General features: G+C 42.3%; 2 protein-coding genes and 2 pseudogenes across 5 annotated transcripts; 2 read left to right on the top strand and 2 right to left on the bottom strand.

Annotated features, from left to right (window-relative positions):
• Positions 1 to 7,172: 7,172 nt before the first annotated feature.
• LOC310771136 (histone H2A pseudogene) lies at positions 7,173 to 7,598 on the top strand (annotated as a pseudogene). Its single transcript has one exon. The product of its transcript is annotated as a histone H2A pseudogene (transcript).
• Positions 7,599 to 12,129: 4,531 nt separating this feature from the next.
• Positions 12,130 to 12,555, top strand: LOC310797049 (histone H2A pseudogene; annotated as a pseudogene). The gene has a single exon. The product of its transcript is annotated as a histone H2A pseudogene (transcript).
• A 1,507-nt stretch (positions 12,556 to 14,062) lies between these two features.
• otos (otospiralin) lies at positions 14,063 to 17,072 on the bottom strand. 2 transcript variants are annotated; one of them, XM_083632380.1, is made up of 4 exons: positions 16,958 to 17,072; positions 16,757 to 16,820; positions 15,956 to 15,982; positions 14,063 to 14,609 (listed from the first exon to the last, which is right to left on the bottom strand). In XM_083632380.1, exons 2-4 carry the CDS (start codon positions 16,812 to 16,814, stop codon positions 14,422 to 14,424), a joined length of 273 nt encoding a protein of 90 aa, XP_083488506.1. In that variant the 5' UTR covers positions 16,815 to 16,820; positions 16,958 to 17,072; the 3' UTR covers positions 14,063 to 14,421. The 2 variants fall into 2 exon arrangements, with proteins under 2 accessions (XP_083488506.1, XP_083488507.1); XM_083632381.1 differs by having other exon boundaries at positions 16,757 to 16,839; positions 16,958 to 17,014.
• Positions 17,073 to 18,570: 1,498 nt separating this feature from the next.
• apodb (apolipoprotein Db) lies at positions 18,571 to 24,384 on the bottom strand (the record flags this gene model as incomplete). The annotated part of the gene is made up of 4 exons (XM_083631882.1): positions 18,571 to 18,803; positions 21,430 to 21,515; positions 23,119 to 23,240; positions 24,268 to 24,384. 4 exons carry the CDS (start codon positions 24,382 to 24,384, stop codon positions 18,571 to 18,573), a joined length of 558 nt encoding a protein of 185 aa, XP_083488008.1.
• Positions 24,385 to 24,678: the final 294 nt, after the last annotated feature.

Below are 24,678 nucleotides of genomic sequence, written 5' to 3'. Positions count from 1 at the left end.
TAAAAGTTCTTTGCTACTAGTGTTTTATGGCGGTTGGCAAACAACTTGTGGTGCATTACCGCCACCTTCTGAAATGGAGTGTGGATCAGAATGGACTTCTAAAACACTACACTATCCTAACTATATTCTTCTATTTAGTCCAGTTTCCTCTAAAAATGAAAAGATATCCCTATACCCCACATTCCCTGAATTCAACTGCAATATTTCTTTTAACTCCAGCTTGATACGATTGCTGTGTTGTTATCTGTCTTTCCTGTTGGTAGTACACTGTTAAAACTATAAGTTCCTGGAGGAACCTTTAGGGGTTCTTCAGCTTGTCGCTGTGGAGGAACCCCTAGGTGCTTTGAGGAACCTTCAAGAAAAGGTTCTTTGAAGAACCCCGCTCTTGGGGTTACTTGAGGAACCTTTTGAAGCTCTTTGAAGAACCTTTAACAATGTCTGCTGTGATGTTCTTAATATATTATTATTGTTAATAATAATAATAATAATAATAATATTAATAATAATAATTATTATTATTATTATTATTATTAGTTTATAGTGTTTTTCAATGACTCAAAGACATACTTGGGAGAAGAAAGCCTTTTCAGAGTAAAGTTTGATTTCAGTGAGATAAATTCAAAAACATCCTCACAGTATGATAAAGATGGGGACTAGTCACACATACAGTGACTTGAGACTTGGCTTGAGACTTGTCCTCAAAGACTTGCGACTTGACTTCGACTTGTAAAGACTTGAGACTTGACTTGGACTTGCAAAAATGACTTGTGAGTATCTCTGGTATATACCAGAGATACTCACAAGTCATACATATCTTTAGGCTACTATATTTAGATATATCATATGATATCAAAATATAGCCTAAAGAGCCTCCAGGAACCTTAATTCAAATTGGGTTCTTTGAGGAACCATATTCATACTGCGTAAAAAGTAAAGGTTCTTGCAGGCACCTCTGAGAGCATTGAGGAGCATTGAGGAACTTCTGAGTTCTTGGGGGAACCCCTAGGTTCTTGGAGTAACCTAGAGGTTCCTCAAGGAACTTGTAGTTTTTACAGTGTATGGACAATCAATCATTAAGCCTACATGTTCTACTGTTTCCTGCCTATTGCAATATTCATACATACCAGTCTCATGCTTTTCCGTGATCTTAAGTGTACTGTTAAGCCCAGTGTGCCCAAATCTCATCCTTGATATATCTTCCTTTTTTTTAGTTCTTATATCTCTACATTTTTCTACTGTCTTTTGGATATTGTAATAATGCCTACCTTTAGTTTCTTTATTCCACTCCTCCTGCCATTTCTTTTTCATTTCTCCTTTGACTATAACTTCTGCCTACTATAACTTACTACCATATTTACTTCTGTATTATTAGTTGCATCTTTTGCATACTTATCTGCCAGTTCATTACCCTCCACCCCTATATGTGCTGGGATCCAAATACATTTCACAGTTGTTCCTGCTTTACTGACTCTGTAAATTGCCTGAGATATTTCCAGTACAATATCCAATCTTCCCTCCGACTGTACATTCTTGATACTTACTAATGCACTAGTGGAGTCTGACTCTACTAAAACAATACCTGGTTTATTTTATTCTACCCAATTCTACCCAATGCTAAAAGAATAGCCAACAATTCCCCTGTAGCCTCTATACTGATAATTTGTCAGTCACTCTTTTATTTACCATTACATTTAATTCTGGACTTATAAATGCCACCCCCACTCTAATACTTGTTGTCTTTGATGCATCTGTGTATATTTTAAGATAATCTGCATACTGCCCTTCTAAATAACTGTTAACTTGGTACCTACCTATCTTTTCCCCATCTTTCTTCCTACTTAGTTCCAGTAATTTCAAGTCAACCACAACCTCCTCAAATAACCACGGTGGAACACCTGAGTATGGTACAGTGGGGCTTACCACTATATCCCCTATCTCATTAACTACCTTTCCAATTGTCCACATGGCTGCAATACTTTTTGTGTAGGATGATTCCCCTTATAGCCCTTAAGGTTTGCCCAATATACTATTGCTAACTGATTTCTTCTGATTTCCAATGGTTTTTCATTCATTTCCATCTATAGAGCTGCAACTGGGGTTGTTTTAATGGCACCACAACAGAGTCTCAAAGCCTGATATTGCACTGTATCTAATTTCTTAAGTAATGTTTTTGACGCAGACTGATAAATGATACTTCTTGATCTAACTTCGTTCTCTCTCTTTCTTTATCAAAAAAAAAAAAAAAAAAAAAAAAACCTAACCTAAACTTGTACCACTAACCTAAACTTGTACCACTGTTCCTTCAGAAGTTGTAGTTGTCATAGACTGTGCTCCATAGTTGATTGCTCTATTGCTGACAAAAAATGTGTTATTGTAAGTCGCTTTGGATAAAAGTGTCTGCCAAATGACGTAATGTAATGTAATGTAATGTAATGTAATGATACATCCATAGTCTATAGCAGCCCTAATTAATCCACTATACACAGTTTTCAAAGAAAACCTACATGCCCCCCAATCCCTGCCCCTCAAACATCTAACAATATTCAATACTTTTTTACATTTATCCACAATTTTACCAATATGAGTTGCCCAAGTAAGATCCACGACAGGCCTTTTAGGAGGGCCATTCAAGCCGCAAGTGGAGTCTGCAGTGCCACCAATTACTGGTACTGCATGGTATCCACCAAGCTACCATCACGTCGGAATGAGATGTTTGGAGCGGGGGAGTCTGGTGCAGCGCACAGGTCCTAGACCTGGTGAGACGAGGGAGGAGGAAACTGTGAAATATGACATCTTAAAGAAAAAAGTGAAACCGGCGTTTTTGCCATGCTGTAAATGAAATCATTCCATCAACAAATCAGGGACAAAAATAAATAAGCAAATAGAATCAAATCAGATTGTAGAAAAGAAAAAATAGGCTATTCCAGCATGAATAAGGCAGCATATGACCTAATAAATGGGTAGTTTTAAGTTCAGTTTTATCTGAAAAAGAAAATAAAAGAGGAGAAAAAAGAAAGAAAAAAGCAGCATGCAATGGAGTGGAACTGTTGTTTTTGGTTTTGAAAGCATGGGGATTAGTTGGGATGAATATAAATCTATAGAGAAAACTGTAATAAGGCCTGACATTGTAAGAGCTAAGAATATAGTCTTTAGAGTATCTTTGTCTATCCTCTTCTGTCCTCAAATGTACATTAAACTTAGGCTACTCCACTAAACTTAATTTGAGTTTATTATATTATCCATATATTAACTTATATATATTATATATATTAACTTCTCTTCTTGCTGCCAAAAACAAAATCCAAGCACAGTTTAGTAGGGGTGATTGGGTTTCAACAGGGGGCGCCACCAAGGTATGTGGGTGTAAAGTAGTATAGTATAGTATTGTAGCGATCCTGGGTCGCTAAGGATAAGAGCAAGCACGTGAGCCTAAGCTAAAGGGATTGTCCCTTTAGCTTGATGGTTAACGTGTTGGGCTTGTAAGCTGGAGACCCGGGTTCGCGGCCAGGCCTCGCCTGTGCCGTTACATTGGTGTCAGAAGTGGGATGGGTTGGCCGCGCGGTCATCGGAAGGCAGCCCGGATGGGATGCGTGAGGGAGCTGAAAGCGTCCGCCAGTTGCTGCACCAAGCTGGTAAGGCAGGGAGTAAGCTGAAGCGCAGGGGCTGCGCTTCCCACAGGAGGAGGTAGTGTAGCGATCCTGGGTCGCTAAGGATAAGAGCAAGCACGTGAGCCTAAGCTAAAGGGATTGTCCCTTTAGCTTGATGGTTAACGTGTTGGGCTTGTAAGCTGGAGACCCGGGTTCGCGACCAGGCCTCGCCTGTGCCGTTACAGTATACAAAGTAGCAGCAATGGGGATTACAGTAATGAGTAGTCTAAGTAAAGCCAATTCATATATGAATACTGTGCTAATGAGTTGCAGAGTATAGCTGCTCAGTGAAATGGTGTTTGGGATCATTAAAATTGTCAAGTCTCTCTCTAGTTTTAATCCAAAGGACACACGGGACAACTGAAGATTTCCAACTCAATCAAGTTTTATTTTCCAACTGTGTTTCAAGGTTGGTTGGCTTCATTGGTTGGGTGATAATCAGGTTGAAAACCTTCAAAGACAGAGAAAATAAGGTTAACAACATTGCTATTTTACAAATATGTTTTCAAACAATAAATGTTCTTTCTTCAATTACATGTCCTTAGACAAAAAATACATTGTCACCATTTAAATTAAATTATTAATGTAAATTAATGTCAAATTAATTAATGCCAACATTTTAATTTAAACATTAAATGAATTAACCATTCAAGCCATTTAAATGGGATAAAGAAAAATAAGGAAAAATAGCTGATCTACAAGCTTGTAGATCGGCTCTTTTTCACCACGTCTTTTAAACCTTTAATAACATTCATGTCCACATTTTTTTTTTTACTTTGTGTTATTCTTTCGTAATTTATACTTTTAACTTATGCTTTTAACTTATTAAACTAAAACACAATATGAATTCAAAGATGCAAACACAAAAATGAAATCAGTGCTGCAATGCAATGGTTCCTTCCATTTGAACTTTAGCAATTTAACAAATAAATTAAGCAGCATTGCATCAAACATTTAAGCAGCATTTTAAAACAACAGGAATGTAAACAAGACCAGGAGACCTGGTTCTGCCAGACCCAGAAGGAACAAATTGGGGAAAAGAGGGACAGACCGACAGACCGACAAAGCCTCCTGTAGGCCGACCCCCTGGTTGGCAAAAGGAAAAAAAATGGGTGGGGGGGGGGGTGGTAGGTCGACCCCCCCTCCCAACCCGGGATGGGGGCCACCGAGGCCGGGACCAACCTCTCTGCATGATAGAGCGGGGAAAAAAAAGTTAAAAAAAAAAAAAAAATTGGGTGGGGGGGGGGAAGTAGACCCCCTCCCAACCCGGGAGGGGGCCACCGAGGCCGGGACGAACCTCTGCATGATAGAGCGGAAAAAAAAGTAAAAAAAAAAAAAAAAAATTTGGGTGGGGGGGGGGGGGGGGTAGACCCCCCTCCCAACCCGGGAGGGGGCCACCGAGGCCGGGCATACCTCTGCGCCATGATGGGGGTCCGTCCTGGAGCACCACACGAAAAATGGGAAAAAATGGAAAAAAGCTCCATAAAAGGAGGCTCTCATCCCGCTCAATCTATCCGCCAATAGTGCATCCCAGCCTGGATGACTCTTGCACGGTCCCCCTGTGTACCTCCAGGGAGGAAAAGAGGGACAGACCGACAGACCCACCGACAGACCCACCGACAGACCGACCGACAAAGCCTTCTGTAGGCCGACCCCATGGGTCTGGCAAACATATTCACCGACCATTGGCGTCTTTGGAATTAAAATAAAATAATAATAATGAATTGTATTTGTATAGCACACTTTCAAATCAAAACTGACATCCCAAGGTGCTTCACAAGAGAAAGTACACAGAATAAAAATAACAATAAAAAAATAAGAAAAATAAAAACACTTAAATAGAGGAATTTAAAAACAGGCCCTAGTCGAACGCAGCGTGAAAAAGGTGGGTCTTTAGGCTGCTTTTGAAGGCTGCAAGGGAGTCCGAGGCCCGGATGGATCCTGGGAGCAGATTCCACAGGCGTGGCCCCAGTGCACAAAAGGCACGAAAAAGAATTAAACTCTGAGTAGAGCTTGGTGCTTCTGGTTGCTGTCTGTTTGTTTGAATGTATGACTGAGATCCTCCACTCCTCTTCAGGTGCTCTCAATCTGGTAATGAGCGGCCATTTTGCTGCTGCATTTTGGGAAGTGTAGTTTTTTGAGCTGGTGCAGTGTTGAATGTGGAAGATCCTGAGTTTAACTCAACAAAAATAATTATATTATTTGCTATTTCATGTTTGTTCTGGTTAAGTAACTTCTATTTCATCGTCTTGTGGTATATTCCTATGCCTCTTATATGTTTGATGTTTATATTTTTCCCTCCCTGAGTGCGAGCAACGCATGACTCAATTTACCCTCAGGGATCAATAAAGCTATTCTGATTCTAACTAGTGTTAATGTCCATGCCTTTCTGCACACTTGTGCTACAAAGTAAGCTCAAAATACAATATGAGATTTAGACATAGAGTGAGAGAGAGCGAGAGAGAGAGAGAGAGAGAGTGCAGCTTTCGGAAGTTGATGTGCAATTTCTTTCAAATGTAATGGGAGGATAATGGAAACCACTGCAATCACAATTAAGAGCTCCACAACTAATTTACCTGATCATATAAACATTATTTATTATTTGTAGAAGTAGGTAACTCCAGGCAAACATTGAAAGACTTCATGCAGCAGAGGAGCCAGACAGCCTGTTAATTAACTGAGATCAGATGTGACCAATCAGGTCATTACTACCTGTCTCCGGTCAGGTGTGACCAATCAGGTCATTAACATGCCTCATATAAAGCAGCAGGCTGGAGGAGACAGAATGTTCAGCTGTTCTCTGTCCTTGAAAGAGCTAGAACATATTTATACTGGTGAGTGGTGATATAATTTTCTGAAGGTTTTGATAATTTAGGGACTATAAACCTTTATTGTTATATTGATAGACTTGTATCTTTATTTAATATTCTTGATTGTGTCTTTATTTAATATTCTTGGATTGGTTGACACAATACCTATTTTAAGGTGGTGTTGGATATTATGTATTATGTCCTATAGCTATTACCGCCTGACTCCAGTCTTTCTTCAGCCATGTTGGCATTGTAACCTTAAAGTCTACACTTCAGCTACAGCTGGTTGCAATGGAAACCTGTGTACTATTGGGTCACTATAGGGCACAGAGCTGAAGTCACTTAACAACAGTGGTGTACTACATTTTGGCCAGATCAGTACCTACTGCTAGTCTGTATAGTAGGCAGTTTCCAATACAGCCCTCAATGATAATTTAAAACCAGCTCAGCAAGTTTTGACAATGCACGTGTGTGACGGTAATGGAAGCAAGGATTCCAATGATACAGAACTGAGAACAAGCTGCACTTCACATCACTGCTAAATACATTAGGTAGGCCTACGTGGAGGCAGTCCGCCCAAATGCCACAAGATGGTGATCTCTACAGGTGTGTGCCACCATGTTGTGGTGTTTGCTGTTCCCTGCTGTGGTGTTTGCTGTTCCCTGCTGTGTTGTCTGTTCTGACTACAGCCTTTCTCTTCCCCCTCAGACTGAAGATGTCTGGCCGTGGTAAGAAAATCTCTGCGCCCAAGGCCAAGACGACCCACATGTCAAAGTCCTCCAGAGCAGGGCTGACCTTCCCAGTGGGCCGTCTCCACCGGCTACTGAGGAAGGGCAACTATGCCCAGAGAGTGGGCACTGGTGCTGCAGTGTACCTGGCAGCCATCCTGGAGTACCTTTCGGCAGAGATCCTGGAGCTGGCTGGGAACGCCTGCCGAGACAACAAGCGGTCACGCATTGGCCCTCGTCACCTCCTGCTGGCCATCAGGAACGACGAGGAGCTCAACAAGCTGCTGGCCGGGGTCGCCATCTCTGAAGGAGGCGTGCTGCCCAACATCCAGGCCGCCCTCCTGCCCAAGAAGACCAAAAAGATGCCTAATGGTGACGGCGGCGCCGAAGACCTTCAGTCACAAGAGTTTTAATGTGACTGAATTTTTAATGTTTATGTTTTGTAATAAAGATTTTTTTGAGTAAAATGTCACTTGTTTATATACTGGCCTTGGCTGCTGGAAGGTTTTGGTGCATGCTTGTCAGGGTTATGAATTCTGTGGGGTGGGTGGACGACTAAAATCCAGCCTCTCTACTGGGACTGCTCGGTCTACTCGTTTAAAGTGAACACAATTATGCCTAAAGTGATTTAGGGCTGCAACTATTATCTTCATCGATTGTGTCGATTTTCTTGATAATTCGTTGTGTGGTCTATAAAATATCAAATCTTTTTTATGTCCGTTTCCCAAAGATGACGTCCTCAAATGTCTTGTCCACAAGACGTGTGGGGTGTTAATCTGGCTCTGACATTACCCCTCCAACTTTCTAATACTGCTTCTAGTTTTACTTTATCTAGCCTTTTGCATGGGTTATAAAAATGTATTACCTTCCAACTCTTTCCTAATCCATACTTCAATAACTATTTGTTGCAATTCTTGTATTGTCACTAACAGTCTATAATTTATGCCTTCTTTGATAAATACTGCACACCCTCCCCCATTACCACTACATCTATCCCTTCGTATAGTTGTGTACCCTTTTATAATTAAATCCAAATGAGGTTTGAGCCATGTTTCTTGAATGCATATGAGATCTGGTTTCCTTTTTAACTTGTTAATATATCGTTTAAATTCCTGTCCATTTGCTATCAGGCTTCTTGCGTTCCATTGTAGTATTACCATGTATGGTGAGAAGTAGCCTTTACAGATCCTTCTCCTTTACTTAGCTCTGCTTGCACCTTTTCCCATGTTAACTCTTTCATATATAGGAATGCCTTTGCTCCCCTTACTACCATTTTGATTCCTTCTGTTTTGCTTTTTATTTGCTCCCAACAATTGATGACATATGCTAGAAATACCACTATCTTATCCTTTAGTATTCCTGAATTGCAGTTATGCTCCTGTCCTGATCCTGCTCTTGCTTCATTCTTGCTTTGGACATTCTGACTACTGGGCTGACTTTGACTGACTCCTTCCTCTCTTCTTTCACTTTTGTACATCCTTACTGCCTCTGCTGCATACGTTACTTTATGTTCTGACTTCACTTGTTAATCTCCACCTCCTGTTTCCTCACTGCACACCCACCATAAGCTGCTGTATGGCTCCCTCCACAGTTCATACTCATTGTCATCGTGCACTGCCTCTATATTTTTGGCAATTGTTCTCTCTCTCTCTGTCTCTTTTCCTCATCACTCAGATTCGCATTACTATGTACCTTAACAAAGTTCTTTGACAATAATTCGGCTTTATCCTTACCTTCTATTATATTTCCTCCATCTTTCATTATAGGATATCCATTACCAGAATTTTTTTTAATCATACCCCATATTCGCTCTAACAGCGTGGTCCTCCCTAATGAATCACAAAACCTCCAAAAATCTCTTTTTAACTTTATTATATTCCTAACTATTGTCTGCTTTCTTTTATATTCAATTAAATTCTGAAAATTATGTGTTTTCTTCAATACGTTAAATGCCTTATTTCTATTTTTAATTGCATCAGTACATTCTTGCGTCCACCATGGAACTATCTTTTTCCTTTTACTACTGTTTCTTTTTGGTATCACACCTTTCGCTGCTTCTATGATAATACTGCTTATTTCTGTATTGAGATCATCAATATCCTGGTCTAAATTTACTTGCTTTAATTTCCCATCAGTTAACATTCTATATTTCTCCCAATCTGCTACTTCTAACTTCCACCTCCCTTCTCTCTCATCCTGTTCTATTTCCCTTTCTCCTGCTATACTAATGAATATCGGATAGTGATCACTACCAGTGCTTCCTTTATATACTTCCCAATTAGTGTTTCCAGCCATAGCTTGTGATACCAAAGTGAGATCTATTGCAGGTTATTTGCCCTTTACCAAATTCACCCTTGTAGCCGACCCATCATTTAAACACACCAATTCCTTCTCATCCATTAGCTCTTCTAAAACTTCCCCATTTATATCTTCTTGTTCACCCCATATTGTGCTGTGTGCATTGAAATCTCCACACCACACAACATTGGGCCTGCTAATGCAGGACAAGTCGTCCTTCCTTACTTCCCCAAGTCACATGCGCGGTTTCCACGTGTGGGCGGTGCAGCCGTGAGAGTGTGCACAGGCCTGCTTTTCAAAAGGAACTTTTCCAATCTCTGCTGCCAAGTGGGATGGTTTATAATGTCATAAAGTCATTGCTTGTAACAGCAAAACTTGTTTATGGTTTATTTTGAAGCAAGTTGTGGTTGATCATCTTTATCAGCGCTCTCCACTGTGTTGCACAGATGTAAATCGACAAACTTCCAGGAAACAAAGGAGGGACTGGGGCACACTGATACATTTGCAGCTTTTATTAGTGCAAACAAATCAACAAACCTTTTACAGTTTATGTGAAACTGTGAAATATGACATATTATTAAAGAAAAAAGTGAAACCGGCGTTTTTGCCATGCTGTAAATGAAATCATTCCATCAACAAATCAGGGACAAAAATAAATAAGCAAATAGAATCAAATCAGATTGTAGAAAAGAAAAAATAGGCTATTCCAGCATGAATGAGGCAGCATATGACCTAATAAATATGTGTAGTTTTAAGTTGTTTTATCTGAAAAAGAAAATAAAAGAGGAGAAAAAAGAAAGAAAAAAGCAGCATGCAATGGAGTGGAACTGTTGTTTTTGGTTTTGAAAGCATGGGGATTAGTTGAGATGAATATAAATCTATAGAGAAAACTGTAATAAGGCCTGACATTGTATATAGTCTTTAGAGTATCTTTGTCTATCCTCTTCTGTCCTCAAATGTACATTAAACTTAGGCTACTCCACTAAACTTAATTTGAGTTTATTATATTATCCAAAACTTCTCTTCTTGCTGCCAAAAACAAAATCCAAGCACAGTTTAGTAGGGGTGATTGGGTTTCAACAGGGGGCGCCACCAAGGTATGTGGGTGTAAAGTGGTATAGTATAGTATACAATAGTAGCAGCAATGGGGATTACAGTAATGAATGTACAGTAGTCTAAGTAAAGCCAATTCATATATGAATACTGTGCTAATGAGTTGCAGAGTATAGCTGCTCAGTGAAATGGTGTTTGGGATCATTAAAATAATTATATTATTTGCTATTTCATGTTTGTTCTGGTTAAGTAACTTCTATTTCATTGTTATGGTATATTCCTATGCCTCTTATATGTTTGATATTTATATTTTTCCCTCCCTGAGTGCGAGCAACTGTAGCATGACTCAATTTACCCTCAGGGATCAATAAAGCTATTCTGATTCTAACTAGTGTTAATGTCCATGCCTTTCTGCACACTTGTGCTACAAAGTAAGCTCAAAATACAATGTGAGATTTAGACATAGAGAGAGAGAGAGAGAGAGAGAGAGAGAGAGAGAGAGAGAGAGAGAGAGAGAGAGAGAGAGAGAGAGAGAGAGTGCAGCTTTCGGAAGTTGATGTGCAATTTCTTTCAAATGTAATGGGAGGATAATGGAAACCACTGCAATCACAATTAAGAGCTCCACAACTAATTTACCTGATCATATAAACATTATTTATTATTTGTAGAAGTAGGTAACTCCAGGCAAACATTGAAAGACTTCATGCAGCAGAGGAGCCAGACAGCCTGTTAATTAACTGAGATCAGATGTGACCAATCAGGTCATTACTACCTGCCTCCGGTCAGGTGTGACCAATCAGGTCATTAACATGCCTCATATAAAGCAGCAGGCTGGAGGAGACAGAATGTTCAGCTGTTCTCTGTCCTTGAAAGAGCTAGAAAATATTTATACTGGTGAGTGGTGATATAATTTTCTGAAGGTTTTGATAATTTAGGGACTATAAACCTTTATTGTTATATTGATACTCGTATCTTTATTTAATATTCTTGATTGTGTCTTTATTTAATATTCTTGGATTGGTTGACACAATACCTATTTTAAGGTGGTGTTGGATATTATGTATTATGTCCTATAGCTACTACCGCCTGACTCCAGTCTTTCTTCAGCCATGTTGGCATTGTAACCTTTTGTAACCTTAAAGTCTACACTTCAGCTACAGCTGGTTGCAATGGAAACCTGTGTACTATTGGGTCGCTATAGGCCACAGAGCTGAAGTCACTTAAACAGTGGTGTACTACATTTTGGCCAGATCAGTACCTACTGCTAGTCTGTATACTAGGCAGTTTACAATACAGCCCTCAATGATCATTTAAAACCAGCTCAGCAAGTTTTGACAATGCACGTGTGTGACGGTAATGAAAGCAAGGATTCCAATGATGCATAACTGCGAACAAGCTGCACTTCACATCACTGCTAAATACATTAGGTAGGCCTACGTGGAGGCAGTCCGCCCAAATGCCACAAGATGGTGATCTCTACAGGTGTGTGCCACCATGTTTGGTGTTTGCTGTTCCCTGCTGTGGTGTTTGCTGTTCACTGCTGTGTAGTAGTCTGTTCTGACTACAGCCTTTCTCTTCCCCCTCAGACTGAAGATGTCTGGCCGTGGTAAGAAAGCCTCTGCGCCCAAGGCCAAGACGACCCACATGTCAAAGTCCTCCAGAGCAGGGCTGATCTTCCCAGTGGGCCGTATCCACCGGCTACTGAGGAAGGGCAACTATGCCCACAGAGTGGGCACTGGTGCTGCGGTGTACCTGGCAGCCATCCTGGAGTACCTTTCGGCAGAGATCCTGGAGCTGGCTGGGAACGCCTGCCGAGACAACAAGCGGTCACGCATCAGCCCTCGTCACCTCCTGCTGGCCATCAGGAATGATGAGGAGCTCAACAAGCTGCTGGCCGGGGTCACCATCTCTGAAGGAGGCGTGCTGCCCAACATCCAGGCCACCCTCCTGCCCAAGAAGACCAAAAAGATGCCTAATGGTGACGGCGGCGCCAAAGACCTTCAGTCACAAGAGTTTTAATGTATTTTTAATGTTTATATTTTGTAATAAAGATTTTTTTGAGTAAAATGTCACTTGTTTATATACTGGCCTTGGCTGCTGGAAGGTTTTGGTGCATGCTTGTCAGGGTTATGAATTCTGTGGGGTGGGTGGAGAACTAAAATCCAGCCTCTCTACTGGGACTGCTCTGTCTACTCGTTTAAAGTGAACACAATCATGCCTAAAGTGATTTAGGGCTGCAACTATTATCTTCATTATCGATTGTGACATTGATGACATATGCTAGAAATACCACTATCTTATCCTTTAGTATTCCTGAATTGCAGTTATGCTCCTGTCCTGATCCTGCTCTTGCTTCATTCTTGCTTTGGACATTCTGATTACTGGGCTGACTTTGACTGACTCCTTCCTCTCTTTTCACTTTTGTACATCCTTACTGCCTCTGCTGCATACGTTACTTTATGTTCTGACTTCACTTGTTAAATCTCCACCGGTTTCCTCACTGCACACCCACCATAAGCTGCTGTATGGCTCCCTCCACAGTTACATTTAATCCCAACCTCATCCATATGCATGTTCTCCTCCACACCTCCCGCACCTTTGTCTCCCTCTAAATACATTAGCAGTATGTCCATATCTCTGGCATTTAAAACACCTGACCGGAGGAGGAACATACTCTCTCACATAAAAGCTCATGTATCCTACCATCACTTTCACAGGAAGCACATCATTCTCAAAATGTATCAGCACTGACTCAGTCACCTTTCTCTCCATTTCTAAAAGCTTGCAGGCGTTTAACTCCTGAGACTACCCCTCCTCCTTTCATATTTTTCTTCAGTTCTTCCAGATTTTCTCCAATGGGGATCACTGATATCACTCCCCTAGCTCCTCTCCATTCCCCAACCATCTTTTTCTCAGCTACTTCTTTCTTACACAGCGATGTTATACTCATTGCTTTCTCCATCCTGTAGTACCTTTGCCATCTCTATCTGCCCCCCTACAGCCTTCTTCAATGCATTTGTCAAAGTCATTGGGCTAACAGATGCTATCTTATTTCCCTCCTTAAATTTAAGGATTACTTTAAACTCTTCCACCCTATCGATGACAGGCTTTTTCTTGACAACTGGCCTTGCCTCGCCAGGCTTGCCCTCATCCCGTCCATCCCGCCCCCGCTTTAACTCGTTTTTTCTCGGTTTATTCACAATCCTCTGTCATCCTTTGTCAATTTGAGGCCACTCTGCACTGATCTCCAAACCCTCCATACCGTCCTCCTCATCTGAGCCGTCACTAACCATTCAGATCCAGTCACAAATCAGATTATGCCAAAAGCCACTGATTCTGAAAGCTGCCACGCAAACCAAGTCTTGTTTTACTCGTCCGTTCCTTCCAGACGTGACCTCTCGACTACGGCCTGCTTCCACCATTGTTCCGCTTTCACATGCAGGAATATTTTATAATGAATTATTCTCACACATCTGTTCCATGAAAATACTATTCAGTTGTTATGGTAGTGGAAAAAATCCTTTAGACAAACATTCCACATTTGATTTATTTGCACATTACATGAAGAACACAAATTGTAATAAGCCTATATGACATTCACATGACATAATATGTTTACTACCTGGCTGCTACTACTACTGAACCATTAATGGATATGCTATAGTAAAACATATAGCCTAACGCTACATAACACTTGGGGGAAAAACATTTATATTTCCCCTTATTAAATGTTCCCTCATGTTAAATGTGTTCTTTTAGTTCAAGTCCCCTTCTCCTCTCCACGTCTCTATTTTCTCCTGATCTCCCCCACTTTATTTTATTTGAATATCATTCTCTCTCTGGTTCCTCCCACTTGCTCCTCCTCACATCTCCTCCCCTCTCCCCTCAGTGTTCGTGTCCCTCGTTAGTCTCGTAGCCCAGGGTGTCCCCGAGGTGCTGGTGGGCGAAGAAGGCTCGGGCCATCTCGTTGATGTGGTTGTAGGCTCCGATGGATCTGAAGTACTCGATGTACTGCCAGAAGTCTGAGGTGGAGTAGGGCCAGTAGGGGACCGCTGGTGGCTCATCATACGGTACTGCAGACACAGCAGATGATATCATCAATGCCTTCCACTGTGAACCCAATTTCCCTCAACCTGCATTTTACTTTCAGTATTCCCTAAAGTTTCCAGAATGCCTTTCAACACACTTAGAGAACAGGTGAATGATATGTGTAGGTGAAAGAGCGATAGTGATAACATAGTAAGAGCAAGACAGTTTTTCCAGTCAAGAAAAACATACTCAAAACTGCATTCTGGTCTATTGAGGCCACTTTGGGGTTGGAAATGTGTCTCTCTGTCTCTTCTATGATGAGGGACTGACAGCAAAACCTGTCATAGAGTGGATTTTTCCCTTAAACTGTAAGTTTTGGGGGGTAAAAGTCTTGACAAAATGACCCATGGTATGCTGTAGGCTACAGTACACTGTGTACACTATCATGTCTGTATGACCCATGGTATGCTGTAGGCTACAGTACACTGTGTACACTATCATGTCTGTATGACCCATGGTATGCTGTAGGCTACAGTACACTGTGTACACTATCATGTCTGTATGACCCATGGTATGCTGTAGGCTACAGTACACTGTGTACACTATCATGTCTGTATGACCCATGGTATGCTGTAGGCTACAGTACACTGTGTACACTATCATGTCTGTATGACCCATGGTATGCTGTAGGCTACAGTACACTGTGTACACTATCATGTCTGTATGCTTGTGGCTCTCAAAATGTCCACCCAGGAAGCATTTGATGGATGCCACCATCTTCAATATTGGTGGAGGCTGTTGTATCAATGCTGTATCTCTCACATATCTACAGTAGCCTATATGCTGAAACATGTTCATTGCAGCTGCTGAAAAAATAAACAGCTCATCCATTTTTCCATCCATCCATTTTTGGCATTGGCTGACACCTCATTACATTACATTACATTACGTCATTTGGCAGACGCTTTTATCCAAAGCGACTTACAATAACACATTTTTGTCTGCAATAGAGCAATCAACTATGCAACACAGTCTATGACAGCTACAACTTCTGAAGGAATAGTGGTAAAGTTTAGTTAGTAAGTAGTTAGTAAGTTTTTTTGTTTTTTTTTAGAGAGAGAGAAAGAAGTTAGTTCAAGAAGGGCCCAGATGGAGCCTGCAATGTGCAACCTCCAGCCTCTATTTGGTTTTGGTGGAGATAAACAAAAACAGGTTCTATTTGGGTGGATGAGTGAGTGAGTGAGTGAGTGAGTGAGTGAGTGAGTGAGTGAGTGAGTGAGTGAGTGTTTGAATTTAAATATTTCCACAGCAGTAAAATCGGATGCAAGGCATTTCTGGGGTTTCTGTTGCAAAATATGTCTAAAAGGAGAAGAAGTTATTTGTATGATACCTCCTTCTGGGACGATGATCCTGGCCTCTGTGGGGTGGGGTGGGGGGTGGGGGGAGGGAGAGAGAGAGAGAATTAACATTCCCAAACATTCCAGTTCCTTCCTCGTACAAAGACGGGATTCAGGTCCGGAAAACTGAAAACTGAGCTTTCTCCCAGAGGAATCCATGCAGGATACCTGTTTCCTCCTCAAATATTATTGCTGACTATTTGTGAGTGCACAAATGCACGCACGCACGTGCACAACACACACACACACACACACACACACACACACACACACACACACACACACGCATACACACACACACACACACAGTCACACACACACACACACACACACACACACACACACACACACACACACACACACACACACGCATACACACACACACACACACAGTCACACACACACACACACACACACACACACACACACACACACACACACACACACACACACACACACACACACACACACACACACTCACACACACACACACACACACACAGTCTGAACCAGAAGGAATTCACCACACAGACTGCTCTTTGTACACATGCAGAGGTCAAAAACAAATCTTCTATGGATGCAGGGCTGTCATATCTGGAGGAATCAGTTTTCTAATTATTTGTTATAAACATTTGTGCATGCATGTATCATGCCAGGTTTTATCATTTCACTTATGTTTTCAGGTTTTCACTCTACAAACTAAACTTTATCACATTCTTACCACAACACAACTTTTTATCCAAAAAGTTCATTTAACAGTTTAAAAAAAGTGATATCTATAGACAGAAACTCACCACTGAGATGACAGGCAATGAGACAGAGGAGAACACCGAGCCACACCAGCCCCTTCATCTTGCCCTGAGGGAACACAATACACCTGATGCTCAATGGTGAGGATATCCGCTCTGTGATACAACAGCTCTTTTTGAGAGATGACCATAATACTGCAAGGTTACAACGACACGCAAGCAACTGGGATGTGTGCGGCTCTTTACCTGTGAATAGTTTGTGGAGCCGTGTGGAGAGGCTGCTGCTCATCTGCTGGTCTGCAGTGGTGTGAGGGGCTCGCTGGAGGAAGACCCAGTGGACCCACACAGCTCAGCCAAGCCTTGCCCACAGGGTTGTGTGTTGAAAAATACACAGAAGTTACACATGTGAGCTTCACTGAGAATAAATTAGAAGGTGAGGAATGTGGATATATTTTCCTGGTGTAGAAGTCTTAGCACATCATTTGTCAGTCATCATTATTATTATTAGTAGTAGTATTGTAATGCATTAGGCTGTGTGTGTAAAAGCTCAAATACACATTCAGTAGATTCCACAAAGTTACTGTCCAAGTCAGTGCATGGAGAAGTCCAAGTTCCCCAATCTTGACACATTTGATTTCACTCATTACTTTTCTCTCTCTCTCTCACACACACACACACACACACACACACACACACACACACCCACACACACACAGACACACACACACACACACACACACACACACACACACACACACACACACACACAACCTCACTGTGCACTTAATAACCAGATTATGATTGTTATTTGAGTGACCCAATAGGACTGACTGCAAGAGACGATGTTGCATGTGTTACTCTGTCTGCCTTCCCCCAACTGAAGAAACCTATTCAAAATGACTGGCATTATTTGTCCTTTACTGAATCTCCTGTATTTTAGATATACTATGATTGTCCTTTGCTAAATGGATGTGGAAAGGAACTCTTCAAAATGAGGGCTACCCAGTCTTCAGTGAGATAGCTGAACACGTCTGCTGTTTCACTAGACTGCCAGCAGAGGGAAGCAGAGATCCAGTTTGAATAATCAAGCCAGTGATCCTTCTCATTTCCTTCACAGGAGGAACACAACCCCAGCACCGCCACTGTGACGACCCTCCCACTCTCCTGTTTCTGTCTTGCAGGTGGAGCCTGGTGGCTGAGGTCGTTGTTAAGCGGATTGAGTGCACCTGGGCTTTAATGCCTTCAGACCACAGTGTCTCTCCCTCCTCACCTGTACAACTTTTGTTCTGTTCTTTTGTTTGATGTAGTTTGTGTTGTCTAGTTTGGAGGTTTTGAACAAAGAAGGGCCCCAATTAACAATTCAACACACCTCTGACTACTGACTTACAATATGAACAAAGCTTTAATTTACAAAGAAAAGTTCTTCCCATCACCAAAAAAAGAATTTCATTGCAACTGGTCACACCATAATCCAACAAACACTTTTACACAGTGAAACATGTCCTATTAGAATATATAAAGACATTATATTGATCGATATGTACGAAGTATAACATTATTCCCGAATAATGTCAATCCATATTTCTCCCTTGAAGGTTATAGGCTTCCATGCAGCAGACTGAACTGGTTTGTTCCTCCTCTAGTTCCCAACCCTTTTTATTTCAAGGACCCCAAAATGAGTCCACATTAGGGTCAGGGATTTTGTCTCTTGAACCCAAATCAGAGAACATTTCTTTATTGTTAGACATGATTCTGTCCAGAATTCCACCACTATTTTTATTGTAGCTAGAGAGATAACAAAGAACAACATCCTCAAGGACCCCTGGTGGTCCCCAGACCCCAGGTTGAGAAGCAGTGCTCTAGTGGTCCTTGCAGCCGGTCTGGTCGGTGGCCTTCATCCTGAACAGGTCGATGCCCTCGCTGGCCAACAGCCACCTGGCGTACTGGACCGTCTGGGGTGGCAGGAAGCGGGAGCGGCCCAGGATCCAGGCGTAGTCCACATGGAAGAGGCGCAGGATGTCGTGACAGGAGTACACCACCGACAGGCTGGAGTAGTCTGTGGTCAGGATCCAGTACGGACTGTAGGGAGTGACTGGGAGAGAGACAGGGAGAGAGACAGAGAGAGAGAGACAGGCTGGAGTAGTCTGTGGTCAGGATCCAGTATGGACTATAGGGAGTGACTGGGAGAGAGAGAGAGAGAGAGAGAGAGAGAGAGAGAGAGAGAGAGACAGGCTGGAGTAGTCTGTGGTCAGGATCCAGTACGGACTATAGGGAGTGACTGGGAGAGAGAGAGAGAGAGAGAGAGAGAGAGACAGGCTGGAGTAGTCTGTGGTCAGGATCCAGTACGGACTATAGGGAGTGACTGGGAGAGAGAGAGAGAGAGAGAGAGAGAGAGAGAGACAGGCTGGAGTAGTCTGTGGTCAAGATCCAGTGCAGATTGTAGGGAGTGACTGGGAGAGAGACAGACTGGAGTAGTCTGTGGTCAGGATCCAGTACGGACTGTAGGGAGTGACTGGGAGAGAGACAGAGAGAGAGAGACAGAGAGAGAGAGACAGGCTGGAGTAGTCTGTGGTCAGGATCCAGTATGGACTATAGGGAGTGACTGGGAGAGAGAGAGACAGAGAGAAAGAGAGACAGGCTGGAGTAGTCTGTGGTCAGGATCCAGTACGGACTATAGGGAGTGACTGGGAGAGAGAGAGAGAGAGAGAGAGAGAGAGACAGGCTGGAGTAGTCTGTGGTCAGGATCCAGTACGGACTATAGGGAGTGACTGGGAGAGAGAGAGAGAGAGAGAGAGAGAGAGACAGGCTGGAGTAGTCTGTGGTCAAGATCCAGTGCAGATTGTAGGGAGTGACTGGGAGAGACAGACTGGAGTAGTCTGTGGTCAGGATCCAGTACAGACTATAGGGAGTGACTGGAGAGAGACAGGCTGGAGTAGTCTGTGGTCAGGATCCAGTACAGACTATAGGGAGTGACTGGAGAGAGACAGGCTGGAGTAGTCTGTGGTCAGGATCCAGTACAGACTATAGGGAGTGACTGGAGAGAGACAGGCTGGAGTAGTCTGTGGTCAGGATCCAGTACAGACCATAGGGAGTGACTGGAGAGAGACAGGCTGGAGTAGTCTGTGGTCAGGATCCAGTACAGACTATAGGGAGTGACTGGAGAGAGACAGGCTGGAGTAGTCTGTGGTCAGGATCCAGTACAGACTATAGGGAGTGACTGGAGAGAGACAGGCTGGAGTAGTCTGTGGTCAGGATCCAGTACAGACTATAGGGAGTGACTGGAGAGAGCAGGCTGGAGTAGTCTGTGGTCAGGATCCAGTACAGACTATAGGGAGTGACTGGAGAGAGACAGGCTGGAGTAGTCTGTGGTCAGGATCCAGTACAGACTATAGGGAGTGACTGGAGAGAGACAGGCTGGAGTAGTCTGTGGTCAGGATCCAGTGCAGATCGTAGGGCAGGGGTTCCCAAACTTTTTTGGCTTGTGACCCTATTTTGATGTCACAAAAATCTAGGGACCAGAGACATTTCAAATTCTGGTAGACCATCGATAATATCATCAGTGACATCGTCAGTGATGTCACATATGCTTCTTTTTCCCTGCCGAATTCTGACTTTAATCTGAGAATTCTGACTTTAATCTAAAAATTCTGATTTTTTTTTTCCAAAAATTCTGACAGTAAATTCGAATTCTGTCTTTAATCTCAGACTTCCGACTTTAATCTCAGAATTCTGTCTTTAATCTCAGAATTCCGACTTTAATCTCAGAATTCTGACTTTATTCTCAGAATCCATTTGGATGAAGCCTTTGCAGTATATAGTGACATGTGTCATTACACTGTTTGGATCTCACCTGCAATTACCACCCACCGCCATAGGTGTCACCCAAGAGAACAAAACTGAAATCTTAGAGATTATCACTTTAAACTAAAAACAAAACAAAACAAAAATCACAAGTAACCCTAATCACCGCCAGTAATATTAAATTGTGTGTGGTGTAAAAAATAAAAATAAAAATGACATTTCAGGCGACCCTATTTGAATTCCAGGTGACCCCACTTAGGGTCGCGACCCTAAGTTTGGGAACCACTGCTGTAGGGAGTGACTAGAGAGAGACTCAGGGTCATGCATTTCCCTCTCAAGTGACAATAAATGATGCAAACAGTGAGTGTGCAGTGCTGTCAGGCGTGGCGTCCTCATTCATTCAGTAAATATGTCGACTCTAACCAGGCTCAGATTAGCTCACTGATGACTGCAGAGAACACTATGTGGATGACGATGAATATATATATAAAAAAATATATATATCCACAAAATAATGAGGATTCATGTAAAAGACTCTTTTCTATGATTTTTTTGTGTGTTTTTACTTTGTATTTTTGTGTTAATTTTATATCATACTGTATTTTGTACTATACAATTATTTTATTATCTCTTACTGGTGTTTAAAAAGTAGGTATACAATTGATTTATAGTGCTACTAATACTAAAAACAACTTTCTATTTTTGTCATTGGTAATTCAACCTGCAATTGATATGTGTAAAAGCTGTATACACAAATGTATAGCAGCCTACCTACAGTACTTTGGAAACAGGCTTGATTATTAACTAACTCCATATCATCATCATCATCAGCATCTCCTGTTAAATTTGGACTCAGAACTCAATACAATAATGAGCAGGAGTGTAGCCTACTAGCAGCATCAGAAGAAGAGTCTTACAGTAGGAAAAGCTGACTCCCAGTTTGGCTGCTTCTCTCGGGTCTTCAACCACTCCTGTCCCCTCTGCTGTCCTCACCTTGTCCTTACTGACACACACACACACACACACACACACACACACACACACACACACACACACACACACACACACACACACACACACACACACACACACACACACACACACACACACACACACACACACACACACACACACACACACACACACACAGACAGACACACAGAGAGAGAAAGAGAGAGAGAGAGAAACATGAGACAGAGCAACACACTGGATGCCCATTTTTCAAGGTGCAGGGTTGACATCCACGCCACGGGACTCAACTGTGACAATGAGATTAAAAAAATGTGGGGGATGGGCGTATGCGACCGGGGTTCAAGACACAGCTTTCAAAGTACATTTCAACTGTAGGCCACATTGAAATTTGAAATTGGCGTTTTTCTTATTTAACCATAAGTTGTAACCACAACACAAGTTGTTGGCTACGGTCTCGTGGCGTCAAAGAATGGCGAAAAAGGAGTTGGCTTCCCAGTCCTGACCAAACGTCAGTATTTGACGAGTTGGTTTGGAGTGAGACTGTGGACAGAGACACAACTAAAGGCTTTGATCGTGGGCAGTTTAGTCTTTCAGGACTCGGCAAAGATTCTCAACACCAAAAATCAGCCACTACTACTCACTAGAGCTGGGAGTTGATACATCCAGTACTCACTAGAACTGTGAGTTAAAATCAGCCAGTACTCACTAGAACTGTGAGTTAAAATCAGCCAGTACTCACTAGAACTGTGAGTTAAAATCAGCCAGTACTCACTAGAACTGTGAGTTAAAATCAGCCAGTACTCACTAGAACTGGGAGTTAAAATCAGCCAGTACTCACTAGAACTGGGAGTTAAAATCAGCCAGTACTCACTAGAACTGTGAGTTAAAATCAGCCAGTACTCACTAGAGCTGGGAGTTCAAATCAGCCAGTACTCACTAGAGCTGTGAGTTCAAATCAGCCAGTACTCACTAGAACTGTGAGTTAAAATCAGCCAGTACTCACTAGAGCTGGGAGTTCAAATCAGCCAGTACTCACTAGAACTGGGAGTTAAAATCAGCCAGTACTCACTAGAGCTGGGAGTTAAAATCAGCCAGTACTCACTAGAGCTGGGAGTAAAATCAGCCAGTACTCACTAGAACTGTGAGTTAAAATCAGCCAGTAGCCTACTCACTAGAGCTGGGAGTTAAAATCAGCCAGTACTCACTAGAACTGTGAGTTAAAATCAGCCAGTACTCACTAGAGCTGGGAGTTAAAATCAGCCAGTACTCACTAGAACTGGGAGTTAAAATCAGCCAGTACTCACTAGAACTGTGAGTTAAAATCAGCCAGTACTCACTAGAACTGTGAGTTAAAATCAGCCAGTACTCACTAGAGCTGTGAGTTCAAATCAGCCAGTACTCACTAGAACTGTGAGTTAAAATCAGCCAGTACTCACTAGAACTGGGAGTTAAAATCAGCCAGTACTCACTAGAGCTGTGAGTTAAAATCAGCCAGTACTCACTAGAACTGGGAGTTAAAATCAGCCAGTACTCACTAGAACTGTGAGTTAAAATCAGCCAGTACTCACTAGAACTGTGAGTTAAAATCAGCCAGTACTCACTAGAACTGGGAGTTAAAATCAGCCAGTACTCACTAGAGCTGGGAGTTGAGCACCCGGATGGTCCCGTCGCTCCTGAAGTCGTAGTTGGCCTCGATGCACTTCCCTCTCTCGAAGGAGGCGGGAAGCTTCTCGATCTCATACCACCTACCCAGGTACTGAGGCAGGAGACAGGTCTGGTTAGTCCTGTGTGCTTCAGTCTCGGGCTGGGCAATATATTGATATTATATCGATATTGTGATATGAGATTGATATTGTCTTAGATTTTGGATATTGTAATATTGTGATATGCCAAAGTGATGTCATTTTCTGAACTGAACTGTTCTTAGTAAATATATCCACATTACTGATGATTATCTATAAAAAATCTCATTGTGTAAATATTTTTGTGAAAGCTCCAATATTGTTGCAATAATCAATATTGAGGTACTTCCTGCTTTCTCCCTGTACCAGCACTGCGAAAAATATGAATGGCGGTGGACGGAGAATAAGGTTACTTTTTTGATCCCGTTTGAATTGTGCCACGGGGGGGCCAACGCTAATTTTGTCAATTTAAAACGTAAATTTGCATGTCAAGAAAGTCACAGTTTATCGCCAAAGTTATAAATCAGAAGGACTATACACTGTCGGCTAAGTGATGTCACTTTCTCTACCGGCAAAGCTGAAGACCGGCGACATGCCACGAGCTTCCACAAGCTACAGTATGTAGTTTTTATACGAAACTAACCCCTACATTTCAGTTTGAAGACAAACTGTGACTTTCTTGACATGCAAAGTTATGTTTTAAATTGACAAAATTGATAAAATTAGCGTTGGCACCCCGTGGCACAATTCAAACGTGATCAAAAAAGTAACCTTATTCTCCGTCCACCGCCATTCATATTTTTCGCAGCGCTGGTACAAGGAGAAAACAGGAAGTGACGTTTCACTTTGGCTCTCTATTGCTTTACTTTGTAGAAAATACCAAGATATATATATAATTTATCGCCATTCCACCTGAAAATACAGTGATATGATAATTGGTCCATATGTGTGTGTTTGTGTGTGTGCGCACGTGTCTGTCTGTCTGTGTGTGTGTGTGTGTGTGTGTGTGCGTGCGTGCGTGCGTGCGTGCATGCGTGCATGTGTGTGTGTGTGTGTGTGTGTGTGTGTGTGTGTGCGTGTGTGCATGTGTGTGTGTGTCACCTGCTTCAGGTTGAAGCTGGGCTGGATCTTGGGGCTGGGGCAGGGGCCCCAGTGGTAGGTCTGAGCCAAGGCCAGAGGGAGGAGCAGCACGAGCAGGGAGACACAGGGACACATCATGCCTGTCGGAGGGGAGAGGGATTTTTTTTCTTTCTTCTTCCATGTTTTTTAGCAGGGGGTTCCTATCTGGAGGAAACATGCAAACTCCACACAGAAAGGCACTTTTGATGAGCCCATGGACATTGGGGACACACCCTCATCGCCCACAGCGTCCCAGGCGGGAATCGACAGGACCTTCTTGCTGAGAGGCGACAGCGCTACCGCTGCGCCACTGTGCCCCCTCTCTGAGTTAATCTGAGAATTCATTTAGAATTCTGATTTTAATCTCAGATTTCTGACTTGAACTGAAATAAT

The sequence above is a fragment of the Poromitra crassiceps genome, assembly GCF_964638095.1.
Source record: "Poromitra crassiceps genome assembly, chromosome: 2".
Lineage (NCBI taxonomy): Eukaryota > Metazoa > Chordata > Actinopteri > Beryciformes > Melamphaidae > Poromitra > Poromitra crassiceps.
The sequence above is the reverse complement of the archived record's forward strand: the minus strand, read 5'-3'. Positions and strand labels throughout refer to the sequence as shown.

Excerpts from the sequence above, each read along its gene's own strand:
- otos (XM_083632380.1), bottom strand. The coding sequence starts at position 16,814 with ATGAAGGGGCTGGTGTGGCTCGGTGTTCTCCTCTGTCTCATTGCCTGT. Across the intron at positions 15,983-16,756 it reads CATTGCCTGTCATCTCAGTG|AGGCCAGGATCATCGTCCCA; the intron begins GTGAGTTTCTGT and ends CCCACCCCACAG. Across the intron at positions 14,610-15,955 it reads GATCATCGTCCCAGAAGGAG|TACCGTATGATGAGCCACCA; the intron begins GTATCATACAAA and ends CTGTGTCTGCAG.